At 40.9% G+C, this 16170-nt stretch overlaps 1 protein-coding gene across 3 annotated transcripts in view; it reads left to right on the top strand.

Annotated features, from left to right (window-relative positions):
• The window catches only part of ABLIM1 (actin binding LIM protein 1), a 219815-nt gene that overhangs the window by 150417 nt on the left and 53228 nt on the right, over positions 1-16170 (top strand). For all 3 annotated transcript variants that reach the window (XM_044916163.1, XM_021700173.2, XM_021700172.2), the window contains exons 7-8: positions 10689-10776; positions 14039-14097. In XM_044916163.1, coding sequence (XP_044772098.1) covers positions 10689-10776; positions 14039-14097 — 147 coding nt within the window. The remainder of the gene's footprint in view (positions 1-10688; positions 10777-14038; positions 14098-16170) is intronic.

The following is a 16170-nucleotide window of genomic DNA, read 5'->3' as shown; positions in this document are numbered from 1 at the left end:
CCTACATTGACTGGTACCAGATACTTTGCTATCAACTTACCTTTGGTTATTTTTTATAATAATCCTACATGGTAGATTTTCTAATGCCAGTTTTTACAGATGAAGAAATGATTCCAGAAAAGTGCCTAAGGCCACAATGTTTGCAAGGCCAGAATGCAGACCTCCAGGTTCTCTTGGTTCCAAAGCCCATCTCGTTCCATTCCATGTTGCACAGTGGGGTAGGGCAGACGGTGCAGCCATAATAACTGGAGGCAAAAGCAAACACGTCTGACAGTGGGAGCACAGAGCTATGGGGGCACCAGGGAGCAGAGGTTAGTTTCAAATGTAGAGATTCACCTTGATTAGTTTCAGATTTATGTTTTGCCTTCAATGTAGTTATTCGCTCTGACTTAAAATTTGGCAAAATATCCAAGATGGATGTTAATAAAATGTCTCTTCTCAATCATCTTAACCATCTTTTTCCATCACATGGGAATTATTTTTCTAGTTGCCTAGGATTTCTGAAATGAAAAGCAATGTAGGTGTGGTGGTATTGATCCAAGAGAATCAAATTTGTATCCTAAGATCTGGGATGTTTTCTAGTTCTGACACTTAGCTCTATGACCTTGGTCTTGGCACAGCAAGTCATTTGGTCTCTGAGCCTCAGTTTGATCATTATAAACAAGAAGAATGATGTCACAAATTTTGGGTGCCTGGGTGTCTCAGTTAAGCAACTGCCTTCGGCTCAGGTCATGATCCTGGAGTCCCAGGATGGAGTCCTACATCAGGCTTCCTGCTCAGCAGGGAGTCTGCTTCTCCCTCTGACCCTCTCCCCTCTCATGCTCTCTCTCTCTCTCATTCTCTCTCTCTCAAATAAATAAATAAAATCTTAAAAAAAAAATAAAACAGTAAAAATATTTTTAAAAAATGATGTCACCTATTTCAAAGGGTCGGAAAAGAATCCAATTAAATATTGTGTGTGAAAGCGTACCATCAAAGAACCAGCCTGGAAGAGTCCCAGTAGCTACACTAAGGTGAATGTGGTTGTCCAGATTTTCAGTGCAACTTCTCGTGTGGTCCTGGGCAAGTTACTTAATCTCCCGGTAGTCTGGTTCCTCTTCTTGTACAAAAAAGAATGGTACTTCCTCTGAAGACAGAGAAATAATTATTAGATTAGCAAACTATTTTTTTAATCCTTTCATAAATGTTCAAATCTGCAGATAATTGCTAACAATACAATATTATATGTGTATATCTAGCTTTCTATATATAAAGGTACATTTTATTCTGGAAAAAGAATCCATATTTTTCAACAACTTTCCAAAAGAATCTGGACACCCCACCCCCCAAAGGAATGAGTGTTATGTATGCCCTGATGTGTCACTGTGGATAGTGAATAGAAAAGTTCCTCCTGTCTTCCCAGTCAGGTCTCCTGCCCCCGATCTCACTCTTCCTGTTTTTTTCTTCCCTTCCCTTCCCTTCCCCTTTCCCTTTCCCTTTCCCTTTCTCTCTCTTTGTATGGACGTACGTTACCATGTCTTTTAGCTCAAAACCTAGGAGTAGTAGCGCTGGGTCACATGGTTTATTTATGTTTAACTTTTTGAGAAACTGCCAGAGGTTTCCAAACTAGCTATACCATTTTACATTCTCACCAGCAATGGATGAGTGTATTACTTTCTCCACATCCTCCTCAACACTTGGTATGGTCTGTCTTTTTAATTATAGCCTCTGTAGCTAGTGTGTAATGGTATTTCATTGTGGTTTTCATTTTATTTCCCTTATGACTTAAGGGTGTTTAAAATATTTTCATGTGTTTTTTCAGCATGCGTATATCTTCTTTTGTGAAGTGTTTACTTCAATCTTGTGCCCGCTTTTTTTCAACTGAGTTGCTTGGCCTCTTATTTTGAATTTTAATTGGTTTTTATATATTCTGGATACTAGACCTTTTTTAGACATATGATTTGCAGAAATTTCTTCCAGTCTGTGGCTCATCTTTCTATTTTCTTAATAATATCTTTTGAAGAGAAAAAGATTTTAATTTTGATGACATCCAATTTATCGGTCTTTTTTCTTTTATGAATTATGTTTTTGTAGAATAAGAAATATTAAACCAAAATCACAAAGATTTTCTTTGATGTTCTTGTCTAGAAGTTTTATAGTTTTAGCTTTTATTAGGTCCATGATCCATTTTAAGTTCATTTTATGTGAACTTAACACACCTCATGGTGTGAGGTAGGGGTTTGATTGAATATGTATATCTAACTGTCCCATCATCATTTGTTGGAAAGACTATCTCCTCCCTATCAAATTGCCTTGGCACTTTACTTAAAATCAATTAATCATGAATGTGGGGGGTTATTTTGGACTTCTCTCTTCTATTCCATTGACCTATATGCCTATCCCAAAGCCAGTCCATGCTGTCTTGATAACTTCTAGCTTTATAGAAAATTTTGAAATCGGATAGTGTAAGTCCTCTGACTTTATCCTATTCTTTTAAAAAGTTTTTTGACTTTCCTAGGTCCTTTGTGTTGCCACATACATTTTAGGATCAGCTTTTCGATCCCTACAAATAATCCAGCTGGAATTTTGGTAGAGATTGCACTGAATCTATAGATCAATTTTTAAAGAGACTGGTTAGGTCCTGTAGGAATGCACACATTTACAGATAACATTTATCTAGCACTATTAAATTGTAAAGACTGCTTTAAAATTTTTGCACTTAATTCCTTGGAAGGAGATCAGAAAGCAATAACCAACTGCAAAAATATAATATGCATTTACACTGGGATGTCGCCACTTTTTCCATTCTTTACCTCTCATTAAAAGAAGGCAGTTGAGGGGCACCTGGTGGCTGAGTCAGTTAAGCAGCCTACTCTCAATTTTGACTCAGGTCATGATCTCAGGGTCCTGGGATCGAGTGCTGCATCAGGCTCCATGCTCCATGGGGAGTCTGCTTGAGGATTCTCTCTCTCCTTCTCCACCTCCTCCAACACTTTTTCTCTCTCCCTCCCTCTCTCATAAATGAATATTTTTATAAAATAGAAGGGAGTTGATGCTCTTTTATATCTTGAGCAGCTGGTCAAAGGGAACCAGATCATTGGAAGGCAGTGGTGTATTTCTCTCTGCTCTGTTTTGTGCATCTTCACTGGGGAAGATGAGCTGCCACCACCCCCCACCCCACCCCCCGACACAGCACACATGTTTGGAGCAGAGGTTGCAGCTGGGGTTGGGTGGTTAAGGCTGTCTGGCTGAAGGATGTTCTCATCTGTGCAGGTTGGCTTTGTACAGACTTGCGTAGAGCCCTCTGGGCTTCATGAACGCTGCCTGGGCAAACAGATTTACTCACCTTTGCCCAGGATACAGACTTTGGGCCAAGGCACACCCTCATTATCCTGCCTGTTCAGTATCCTGCATTAGAGAAAAAAAACAAAAACAAAACTGCTCCTGGAACAGGTGAGTGTTCAACTTGAGATCAAGCCAGTCCAGTCCCATTGGAAGCCTTTCCCGCTTTAAGGAAAAAAACAGCAAACATAAAGAAGGCTGAGTCAGCCCCCACACTGCCTTTCTGCAGGAGTAAAACAGGGAACTTACGTGATTCTGCCTCTCCCTTCCACCCATGCACCTACCGTGTACAACAGATCCTTGTTACTCTCTTTGGCCTCCTTGTCTACTATCAGGTTTAGGGTTTGGAAACCACCCAGACTGGCATTTCCCTAGTTCATGATGATTTGTGTACTCATTTCAGTGCTTATAAAACAAAGAAAGAAGCTGATTTCTGGGCCCCACCCTAAGGCCAGTGAACCCATTTTTGAAAGAATCTTGGGTATTGCTTATGCGCAGTAATGTTAGAAAAGTCCTGATCTAGGCCAACACACTTACCTCCAAGTGTTTGCATGTCCTTCATCTAAAGTCACCATCAACCAGAGCTGCGTTTGCAAGAGTCTTGGGGACAGGAAAGCAATTTGTTTATTCCTTTGGGTATTCTAAGCAAATCATCTCTGAATCAAGTTAGAACTTAAAAAAAACAAAACAAAAAACTGCAACCTAGACCTTGAGAGTTTAACTTCCCCATATGGAAATGACTACATTCAATTATCTTTCAGGGTTACACCCTTGGTTTTTCTCAAGGGTCTATATGAGAGATAACTACTTCAACGTTGCCAACCATCAGGAAAGTTAGTATGGAAGGTAATTTTCCATTTCAGAGCCAAGGTCCCTCTATGAGAATTGTTTGGGTGCTTTTGGAGGGTAGGTCTGGCTCTACTTTTTGGAAGCACTGGGGGCTCTGCGTAAATTGTCCACTTTGAGTGTTAGTTTCTTTGCTTGCAGTCTAAGACTGTAAAATAGCACCTACATCATAGGAATGTTGTGAGGCCAGGCACTTACAGTCTTTGATAAAACGCCTGGCACAGAGCCTGACCCTGTGGAAGTTCAGCCTACAATGACTGTTATTAATTTAGAATAGGAAACCTTGCCTCTCCAGTGACAATTGTATATAGCCATTGTTTCACACAGTGAGACTTTTAATGGCCTGTTTTCCCTTTTGTCCTCATCTGCTGAGAAACTCGGATCACAACAAGTTGGCCTGAGTTTAGAATCCTGATATTTTCTTTTCCTCTAAGGTTTTTGTCCAGTTGTTTATAGATCATGACCTTCTCTGATAAGAATCTGCAAGTCTTTTTTTTTGGAAGTAGGTAGGACATTAGTTATAAATGGCTAAAGGTTGACCTCAAGGGCCACCTTCCACATTTCCTAGGCTCGTGTTAGGAGTAGGGCAAGAGAAAGAGGGTAAAGAAAAACTAAAAAGCACAGTTGGTCATCCAGGAGCTAAGCAGATTATCAGGCAAGCAGATTATCTGACCAAGGATGGGTTCTGTAATTGCAGTTCTCTTTTGCTACTCCCAGTGGGCTGTTAGAGTCGGTACAGGGCTTAGGGCATCCAGAAATCCTCCTCAGTATAAGGCACTATAGAGTCATTCCCTGCTATCAAGAATTTCCTTTCTCTACCCAAATTGCTTTTCAGTTATCACTGCTGTGTGAGCTTGTAGAGGTATGGGATTTCACACAGATTCATAGAATTTTACAGCTGAATGGGACTTGAAATTGTCTAGTCCAGCCCTTCACTTTTTACAGATGAGGGGCCTGGGGGCTTGGAGAGGTTAAGTAGTGACATCATTGGGGTCTCATGGGTAATACATTAAGGAATGGCACCCAGTCTCTTGATTGCAAATATGGTAGTTCTTTCCCAGGGGACCCCCTCATCTGCAAGGAGTTCAGAATTATCTGCTCTGCTAGAGAGTGGATTTAAAAAAAAAAATGGTGCATTAAACTAAATCCTGCCTTATAGTAAATGATATTACTCCAGATGGTATTCTAGTCTGTATGCTAAAGTTCCTACTCCAATTTAGAGATTAACCAAATAGTAATAATTACCACAGAAGTCTGACATAATCAGCATTATTAAAGGCAAGCCATTTTTTGCACTTTGAATGTGTAGGCAGGTGCTTTATAAAACTCAGCTAAATGAGCAAATTGTTTACTTTCCATAGAGTATAATGCCAGCCAGAATGTAGACTTTTAACATGTGCATTTTGAATATGCGAAAAAGAAGAAAATAAGTTGTAATTTTTTTACATAGCAGGGTAGAAAGATGGGTGGAGAACAGTGATTGTGGAGCTCTGGGGAGCCCCAGCAGCGCATCTGGCCCCACAGGCCCAGGAACAGCTAGAGTGGCAGGGTGTGGGCTTGGGGCCAGGTACCTAGTCACTGTCACTTATGAAGTCACCTGTCACAACAAAGCCCACACTGTGCTTTAAAAGTCTGTAATCAATAACCTCCTCTCCACAATGAATTGTATGTTTATTGTCTAGTCTTCCATTTTGCTCATGATCTGAAATACTTTTCCTTCTTCTATAAATGACTCCAGTGTAAATGATTTTGATCAGCTATGTCCATGTTGGGGGTTGGTTTGCATATGAACCCACGTCTGTGTTCAGCTCTGATCCCTTTTCCTGGCCCTGTGCATAGGGCTTGACTGTGAACTGTCATGGGTACCAGCGTAAGAAGAAACGAAAGAGAGGAGGTGGCTCTCACATGCAAAACAGAGGTTCCCTTGTCCTTGAGCCCCTGACCGCGTGTGGTCCCCCAGGCCCGCACTGCTACAAAAACAGACTTTTGAATGGCCGCGAAATGGACTTTGATTCTGGCTCCCTGAATTACTTGACATGTTCAGCATTCTGAGATGAGCGAGTGCATGGGTCCCGACCGATGTCCCGGGCGTCATGCTGGTATTGTTTCTTAGCAGTGTTTTTGCTAATGGTTTATACACCACAGCCCTGCCACCTGGGGCCTTGGCATATCTTCCATCCGCCTTGTATGAGAGTTCGTGTAACAGTTACTCTCCTGTGCCTGTCCTTGGGAAAGAATGGGCACCGAGGGGTCCTTTTACCAGCATCCCAACCTGCGCCAACAAGCCTTCTCTTTGTGAATGGCCCTGGGACCACCTCTGTTCAGAGGATTACTGTTAATTATTGTTATTGTTTCTATTATTACTATATGTAGTAGTGTGCTGCACCATTTTCAAAATATCATATGATTGGGGTGCCTGGGTGGCTCAGATGGTTAAGCATCTGCCTTCGGCTCAGGTCATGATCCCAGGGTCCTGGGATCGAGCCCCACATCGGGCTCCCTGCTCAGTGGGGAGCCTGCTTCTCCCTCTGCCTCTCTCTCTCTCTGTGTCTCTTATGAATAAAGGAATAAAATCTTTGAAAAAAAAATCATATGATCACTCACCCTAATCACGTCCTGTGAGGTAGTTACAGCAGGGGAGTGCTGTATGTTCAGAGAGCCTGCCACCTTCACAAGACCGCATCATGCTGAAACTGGATTTGAATCCAGTCAGACTTACCCCAGTGTTTCCACACTGTCAGCTAGTACTTTATGGGACTACATTATAGGCGTTGTTTTTCTGCATGATTTTTTCTCTTGGCAGCATTAGTTTAAACTCTTTCCATGTAAGTTTATTTCATTCCTTTAATGGCTACATATGATTCAATATTTTATTTAACTACTTTCTTATTTAGGTTATTTAGGTTGCTTTCTGTTGTTTTGTTCTTTGCTGTTATAAATAATGTTGAAGATCCTTAATACGTACACTCTTAAGCACAGGTTTGAGAGTTTCTGTAAGATAGCTTTCTAGCAGTGGTATCATGCATCAGAGTATGTGCATATTAAATTTGAATAAATATTGCCAAAGCTGCCTTCCGAAAAGAATTTTGCTCACCAACAGTGTGTGAGAATGCCTTTTTCCTCACATCAGTCTTCTCTTTATCTTTGCCAGTTTGGTGAAGAAAAACATTTTTTTTTCTAAATTGGGTTTCCCTGATTCCTGGTGGAGTTGAGCTAATTCTTTATTTTGGGGGTCTTCTACATGTCCTCTGGAAATTGCTTTTTGCCCATGTTCCTACTTATTTTTTATTAGAGATACTCTTTATATATTCTGGATAATAATCTTTTGTATGACATGCATGGCAAGTATTTTTTCTCTGCTACTCTTCCTTTAACTTTTTTATGTCTAGACATTTTTATGTGTGTGCACAGTCATTATTTGTCTTTATTGTTTCTAGATTTTGCCTTGTTTAGGAAAACATTCCTACCCCCAAGTATACTAAATTATCTCCTATGTATTCATCCAATATTTCTACATTTTTGTTTCTATATTTAGCTCTGTAACTCTCTAGAATTCTTTTTTTGTAGGTTAAGAATTAAGAATCTAGTTTTACCTCTCTCTAAGTGGAGAATTCATTGTTCTCACCATTAGTGGAATAATCCATTTTGCAACTCATTGGAAATGCCACCTTTATCGTAGACTAAATTATCTTGTGTAGAGCTGTGCAACTGGCTTTTCTGAGTTATCTGTTTCACCGATTTATTTTCTATTCCTGGACCAGTATTGAAGAACTTTAATTATTTGAGCCTTAGGATAACTTCTTTTTCAAAGATTTTATTTATTTATTTGCCAGACACAATGAGAGAGGGAACACAAGCGGGGGAATGGGAGACGGAGAAGCTGGCTTCCCGCTGGGCAGAGAGCCTTATGCGGGGCTTGATCCCAGGAGCCTGAGATCATGATCTGAGCTGAAGGCAGAAACTCAAGGACTGAGGCACCCAGGCGCCCCTTAGAATAACTTTTTATGTCAGGAATGGAAAATCCCCCTTCGTTGATGCTCTTTTTTTCAAAAAAAAAAAAAAAGTCTTTTATTTTGTGCATTTTTTTAAAAAAGATTTTATTTATTTATTTGACAGAGAGAGATAGTGAGAGCAGGAACACAAGCAGGGGGAGTGGGAGAGGGAGAAGCAGGCTTCCCGCGGAGCAGGGAGCCCGATGCGGGGCTCGATCCCATGACACTGGGATCATGACCTGAGCCGAAGGCAGACACTTAACGACTGAGCCACCCAGGCGCCCCTATTTTGTGCATTTTTTTCTTCCATATGAACTTACAGAATCAGGTTATCAAGATCTGTAGATGAAACCCCTATGAGTATTGTGACTGAGAATGCATTGCATTAATAGGTTCATTTTAGATAAATTGACATCTTTAAATATTTAGTTTCCTCATCCAGAAATATTATATGTCTGTTAGCCTTTTATGTCCATCGGTTAAATTCTATAGTTTTCTTTATGTAGATCTTGCATTGAAGGGTTTGTTTGTTGCTATTAGAAATGGAGTCCTGTTTTCCCATTACACCGACTGAATTTGTATTGCTAGTCAATGAGAAAGCTATGGGGTTTTGTGTGTTTATTTTTATTTATTTATTTTTTTAAAAGATTTTATTTATTTATTTGAGACAGAGAGAATGAGAGAGAGAGAGCACATGAGAGGGGGGAGGGTCAGAGGCAGAAGCAGGCTCCCTGCCGAGCAGGGAGCCCGATGCGGGACTCGATCCCGGGACTCCAGGATCATGACCTGAGCCGAAGGCAGTCGCTTAACCACCTGAGCCACCCAGGCGCCCTGTGTGTTTATTTTTTATCTAGCTATTTGAACTCTTTCATTAGTGACCTGCATTTTTATTTCTTCTTGCCTTATCACATTGGCTAGGACTAAAACAAGGTAGAAAAACTTTGGTGAAAGTGTAAGTCATTGTCTTGGTGCTATCTTTGTTGAGAATGCGCCTAATATTGCACCACTAAATATAACAGATACACTGTATCAGTTTGAAGATCTATCTTCCTTCTCCCAGTTTACTGAGGAGTGTGCTTTTCACTGTAGACTATACAAACTTCCTGTCAGTGTGCCTTAATTCTTTCACTTACATTTTCCTTGAGAATCCAGAGATTGTCCTAACTGGCTGGGAACTCTCAGCATTAGCATCCCAGCTGAACTACAGTGGTTTAGAACTTACTGTGACTTTTCTCTTTCTCCTTTCACTCACATTTGGCTCTGGATGGCCTAAGGGAAGGAGCTACTTTGTGTGACATTCCCTATGCTTCCTTCATCCCCTGGAAAAAAAATAATTGAATAATAGTGTGTGAACCAAAACAAGAGCACCACTTCTAGAATTTTCTGATCAGCACCATTCAACAGATTTCATTCCTGGCTTCTATTTTGAAGTAAATTTTTTTCCACTTGATTGTCTTGAGTAACCAACCACCATCTCCCACTCTGGTTGCTAAGTGGCTTTTGTAGTTTCTACTGGAGGGTGTGAGAAAGGAATCACTACCTGACCTCTGATTTCCTGTTGAGATTTCATGCAAGCACAGGGGGCAGCTACTTCTAACTCTGGGCTCTCAGCACTGCCTTGCACGTGGTTCATGCAAAAGAACTATTTCACACTTGGTTAATAAAATGATTTCATTGCAGAGTATATTTGATAATTTTTAGGTGGTGAAGATTTTTTGCTAAGCTATAAACGAAAAGATCTCATTTTGTCAGGCGTACATTTGGAGCATGACTCTAATGTGACTTGGCACCTGTCTAGAGAATTATCCCTGTGTCCAGTGACATTTTGCTTAGGGGAAGTCAACACCTGCTGTGGTGACATCTGTCATATTTAGGAATGTGAAATGCTCATGAATAATGCAGGGCCACCTCAGTAAAATGCCTTCTTCAGAAAACACATAAGACACTGGCAAAAGACTGTTATAAGCAACATAGAAGAGAATTTGGGGTCCTCCTAAGATGAAAGCTGTGTATTATGTCCTTTACTACAGCTTTTCCGTCTTGAGGGTAAGCTAGATAGATTTTATTATTTTTAGACAGTTTAGCTAAGAAAACAAGAGCCTGCTAAATATGAGAATCCTTTCTTTTTATTACTTTAGTACAAACCAGTAAGAGTCTCCACATCAATTTGGATGTTAATGTTTTGGGGGTGGGGTTTTTTGGAGATGGAGTGGACTCATCTCAGGCACATGGTGTGTAACTAGCAACCATCCAAGAGCGACCAGGCCAAGAGAGAGATGGACGCCAGAAACCCCAAGAAGCGAGGCCGCCCTGTCATCGAGGCATCAGTAGCTGGTCTTTGAGCCCCTTCCAGTTCTAATGGGGTCAGCTTCCGCTTCCAGGGCTGTTGGTATAGGAGGTTAGGTCAATGGGACAATTATTTTTCCTGCCTCAGCTGTTTCTCTTTGCCTCCAAATCCCCAGGTCCAGAAAAGAGGCTGGGAGCTGTGACAAGGTATAAACTAAATAGTCCCTACCTCTTCTCTTGCAGGCAGGTGACAAACATTACCACCCCAGCTGTGCACGATGCAGCAGATGCAATCAGATGTTCACAGAAGGAGAGGAAATGTATCTTCAAGGTAAGATGGACTCAAGAATTCAGTAAGTTCTTTCCGCCTGGGGAAAGAAAACCTTGCTTTGTTTGTTTGTTTGTTTTCAGAGAAGGAGGCATTTCATTAGCTACAAGGCTTCCCAGATCCAAAATGAATGTGGCCGGAAGTTACCTCATCAGTTAGTATTAATCAGCCAAGCAGTTGACATGCCAGCCGTGAGCCCCTGAGTGTGTTTAACAAAGGAATGTGTTGCTTCTGGAATTAACGAATAGGATTTGATGTTTGGTCCTATGGAGGTGAGGCAAGAGTGAAAATTAGCAACACTTCCTCCCAACCTTCCCCAGGAGGTCTGGGAAACAAGACAAAAGAGAAAAAGCATTTCTAGATGCTGCTTTGTCTTTGCTCCTTTCACTATCCTGCGAGAAGGATTTTTTAATGCCTCCAACCTGCTCTTATGTAGGATTTCAGGAAGAAGAAAACCTCATAGTTGGTGAATTGCATCATAGATGTATTTCATCCCATTAAGATGATGTAGCTCTCATATTGAAAGAAAGAGAGGCAGCGAGAGAGTGAGAGAGAACATACCCAGAGTCCCTGAAAGAGAAATGGAGAAGTTTTTGGTGGCGAAGAAGTATTCATTACCAGAGGGCCATCATATTTTGGGGGGTGGGGGGGGGAGGGGCAGAGGGAGAGAATCTTAAGCAGGCTCCATGCCCAACTGGGGGCTTGATCTCACAATGCTGAGATCATGACCTAAGCCGAAATCAAGAGCTGGATGCTTAACCGACTGAGCCACTCAGGTGCCCCCAGATTTTTTTCTAATTGAAAATCATTTTGAGAAATTTTCTCAGTGTGTAACCATGACTAGTTTTTATCTCCCCTAAAATGCTGAAATTTCTCAGCAAGAAGCTTAGGGGAGGATTCTCTTCCAAACAACACCATCTGCACAAACATTTTACTATTTTTAGCTGGAGAAAGAGTCATTAAATCGACAAGGGCTTATCAGTAAAATTAGCGAGAACCCCGGGAGCTGGTGCTCATTCAGTTTGGTAATAACCAGGTTTCATCTGCCTTTGCATTCGTTTCTTTGTCTCTCTGCACTTAACACTATGTGTATTTTAATGAATGGTTTGCTTTGCTCTCTGTTTAGTTTTTATACAACGAAAAAAAGTCTACGGAAATGATTCTTGAATATTAAAGCAAAGCCTTATCTACTCTTCTCTGAAAAATGCTAGCTATATGAGAAAATGACAACCCAAATATCCCTTAGTTTTCACGATCACTCTGGAAAATTCTGATGAAAAAAGTCACTGAATTTTAAAGGGCCCAATAAAGGGAAATGACAGGCCCCCAAACCCATGGTCTCATGTGGACTTTATATGACACATTTCTCCGAGGGCAGGCTGTGAATCTCCGTAGCCATAGGCAGGTGTCACTTTGCATTTTCAGCATGGAGCCGATTTATTCTCTATTTGGTCTCCAGGCTTTGTTTTAGATTTTAGTGTGTCTATCATAGCACTCAAAACCAGACACAAGGGCGCGTGTCAACACCGCGTCTGCTAGGAACTGAGACTCAAAGGCTCTGTGTGCAGCTCTGCACGTTCACATGGTTCTGGAACCTGAATAGAGAGTGATTTCAAGCTGTGCGCAAATAACAGCGCAGTCATACTACAAATAAACAACTATCCGTTAAGAAGGGCTATCCTCAGAATTCCAGGGATTGTTGTAAATGTCTTCTGGAGTTGGGCCTTGGCGCTCTTTGCCTGCCCTCTCGACACATCCTTGAAGAATGAGTAGTTCATCTTCCTCAGCATCTGGTACTCTCCCTGAGTCGCAGTCCTTGTGTGTCTGACCTCTGGAGAACAGTGTGACACTGTGTGCAAATCCCGTGATCTGGTCAAGGGCTCCCACTCGAACCTTCGCAGCAAATGCTGCTCCTGGGCCCACCCCTGACCCTTGACTCTCCACATTAAGAGGATTTCCTGTGCTTTGTAGCCAGCCTCAGAGTAAATGCTAACGCTGAAAAGAGTATGTGTCTGTCTGGTTTGTTTGTTCCATTTTCCCTTTTTTTTTCTTTTTTTATTTTTTTTGGCTCTGGGTTAAGCAAGATAGGAATGATTGTTAAATAGGGATTAAAGTATTATTCTGATATAAAAGGTATTATCCTTGTCATGAATATTATTTTAGCTATTTTAGCTCAGTAGTATAAAATAATTCAAGAGTTACTTTAATTTGGTGACTTTTTAAGTACACACAGATGGTTGCTTGAAGAGATAAAGATTTAACAATGATGTGTGGGAAGTCTGATATTCATACCGAGACTTATTAAATTTATATCATTTACTTGCTGCTTTCAACTTAGTAACTTTATTTGCTAAAGTCTTATCTAGTGCTCCTTCGGTTCTTCTGCCCATAACCATATTTGAATGTGTCCTTATGTGAACATAGGACTTACATACAGGTCTGACCCACAACTGTATAAATGACATATATATCTAGGCATACAAAATCATATCAGTGGGCTTGGATTCTTACAAGAGCTTTCTGTGGGATTTAAGTGTTTTGCTTAGTTCTGTGATGCAGGCACCATTCCAGGGAAGGGCTTCATATTCAGAGAAGGTGAGACATTGACTCAGGGACAGAAAATGACACTTAAGTAGTAATTTCACTCGTTTGAGAGTGGAGATTTTTTGTTTTGTTTTATTAATTAAAAGGCTAACAGTTAAAGAAAACTTCTGCATTTGTAACATAACTTTCGACCTTTCTACTAGTTGGCTTGGTTTTCCATATCTTTGTAGATGACTGTGTGTAATTGGATCAACAAAAAATTCAGTGAGTTTTGCTTCTGGATATAGACTCTTGGGTTTGACTCTATTTCCCTTATCTAAATTGCTTGGTTGTTTTGATGTTCTGTAAACATGGTTTATGCCTTCTATTTAAATTAAATACAGCCTATAGTAAGCACACAGACATGACTTTTAAAAGATAATAATATGGTCCAAAACAACAGCAACAACACTCAGTCAAGAACTAAACATCTCTTGCGTCACAACACTCTTGCGCCCGTTAGTGGTATCTGTGGTCTAGAATTGTGACCTTTCTAGAGCAAGCTCAGACTGAATGAGGAAAACTCACCTGGAGATTAGAGCTGTCATAATTCACTTGGGCCCATAATTCACTTGGGCTCTAACACTCCCCCCTGATAGAGAGAGAAGGATATGAAATGTTCTCAGAAGTTCTGGCTTCTTTCCATTTCCTTTAACTCTTTGTGGGCATTGTGTCTTTCCAGGTTCCACCGTTTGGCATCCCGACTGTAAGCAATCTACCAAGACTGAGGAAAAGCTGCGGGTAAGGAAACAGAGCTGTGATGCCAGGTGCATTTGCTGGCTGGCTGTGCCCTCGCCACTAATTCTCAGGGCTGGAGTTTTGGGGAAATTACTTTTTCATGACTTTCTTTTTTTTCTTAAGAGCAGATCAAGTTGAAAGCCCATTTGGCCAGGGAAGGAGGTTCCCTTCCCTCGAATGTTAAACCGATTGTGGTTAATGCTTCCAGTGCTTGTGTTGGAGAAAGTAAGCCTTGCTTCACTAGCAGGTTCATAGGAAAGCATTCAAGGGAACAGTCAAACCACACAGATGGGAAAAAATGATTCATCAAGTTCTAGGTCCAACATCTGGTGACCTCACCAGACGTTTTTGTACTTAGTCCATAATGTACCACCCTGACCCAAACTCTGCATCCATGGTACATTTTACGCACCTCTTAAGTCCAAATTCACTGAGTAGCCTCTGTCTCCAGAAGCTGATGGTTTGTCAGATAAAACCTTTAGGGACAGCAATGATGAGCCCAGAAGTGTCAATGTGAATAAGCATCCTGGTAACTTAACTCTTAGGTAACATCAAAATGTTTCAGTAACTGTCCTTGAACATTAAGCATTTGGGTAAAAGGATAGACCCTCTTCACCTCTCACTTCTAAAACCTTCTCCTGGTCTTATTCAGCCCTGACAACACCTCCAGATGACACTATTTTATGTGTTTCAGAAGCAAAGAGCCGTACACGCTTATAAGTCAGTATCATAATCTGTATCCTATTCAGATGCCCCTAGTTTTTCCCTTGGACTGTGAAATATTTTCTGAACAATAATCACACCGGATCCCAGTCCACACGATCCCAGTCTCTCGGGTTAGCTGACTTAGTGGTATCCTTGGAAAAACTGTAGTTCGACTGTTCCACTTGGCATCTCAGGGAAAAGAATGGCCTGAATTTATTTTGGAAGCCAAACTCTAGAGTGTGGTATCAGATCTTCTTAAACTGCCATTAGTAGGTGTAAGCAGCTATGCATTGTAACCCCATTAGCATCATACTCTTATGGGAAAGAAAAAAAAAAACCCTATTTCTCAGAATAATGGAGTAAAAATAAAACAAACTGAAAAGGAATTTGTCCACCAATATCAGGATGGTTTTGGTCTCCATTTCAGAATAACAGCTTCAGCTTGAGCATGTGTGTATAACCCTCAAGTCCATCCGCCAGGCAGGTGCACACTGGAACAGTCACCCATGTTGGGCACCAGAGTCTGAGATTTTTGAGGAACTATGGATGCTTTGGAAATGGGTTATCTTTATAAAATCCTAGAACATTAAAGATAGTAGTTGTCACTTTTATCATAAGAATGTAAAATTCATAGCATAGCTTGGGGATGCTGCCCAGAAACCACCCAAGTAGCTAGTGGTTTATACTATCTCTACAGTGTTGCTATCAGTTTTTTGAATAATCATTTTCACTTCATCCCTGATGAAGTCTTTTGGGAGATGAGGAGAAGAATGCTAATGAGACCAGACTGCATGGAATGTGTGCCTTTTCTCTGTAAGGATTGCTTGAGTTTGCAGATAGTGTGTCTAAAATGATATTTAAAAAAGAAAGAAAAAAAAACCACTCTTGATTGCATCTTGATAGAACTCTCTGGATAAACTTGTGAAAACAACTAGTGAAATACTTCTACTCTTTCTGGCCAAGAAGAGCTGTTAGTTTTTCTTCCTTTAGTAAAGTTTTCCAGAAAATTCCAAAACTTTTCTCCTAAAGCCAACATTCAACCACTTGGGAGGTCAGGCCAACCCTCAGCTTGCTCACCTTTGGGAAGCCCAGTAGTGTGTAGGATGCACACCAGAGGGGAAGAGGTTCCAGTGTGCCCTGAGTGGGATATATGCTGACGTTGGTGGGGTTTAAAGGGGAATCGGTTTTTGAATAAGGGAATAAATGTTGTTCTCTCTTAAGGGTGTGTCTACAGATCACAGACATTGAGCCAAGATTTCCAAGCCTTTCACAGGGTATCACATCACTGCAGTTACCATAGCAAAATGAAAATGTTTTAAGAATCCTTCTGCAACCCCACTGAGTAATCCACATTCTTGGTATTTAAGAACT

The sequence above is a fragment of the Neomonachus schauinslandi genome, chromosome 6, assembly GCF_002201575.2.
Source record: "Neomonachus schauinslandi chromosome 6, ASM220157v2, whole genome shotgun sequence".
Taxonomy (NCBI): Eukaryota; Metazoa; Chordata; class Mammalia; order Carnivora; family Phocidae; genus Neomonachus; species Neomonachus schauinslandi.
Note: the sequence above shows the minus strand (reverse complement) of the source record. Positions and strands in the feature narration are given on the sequence as shown.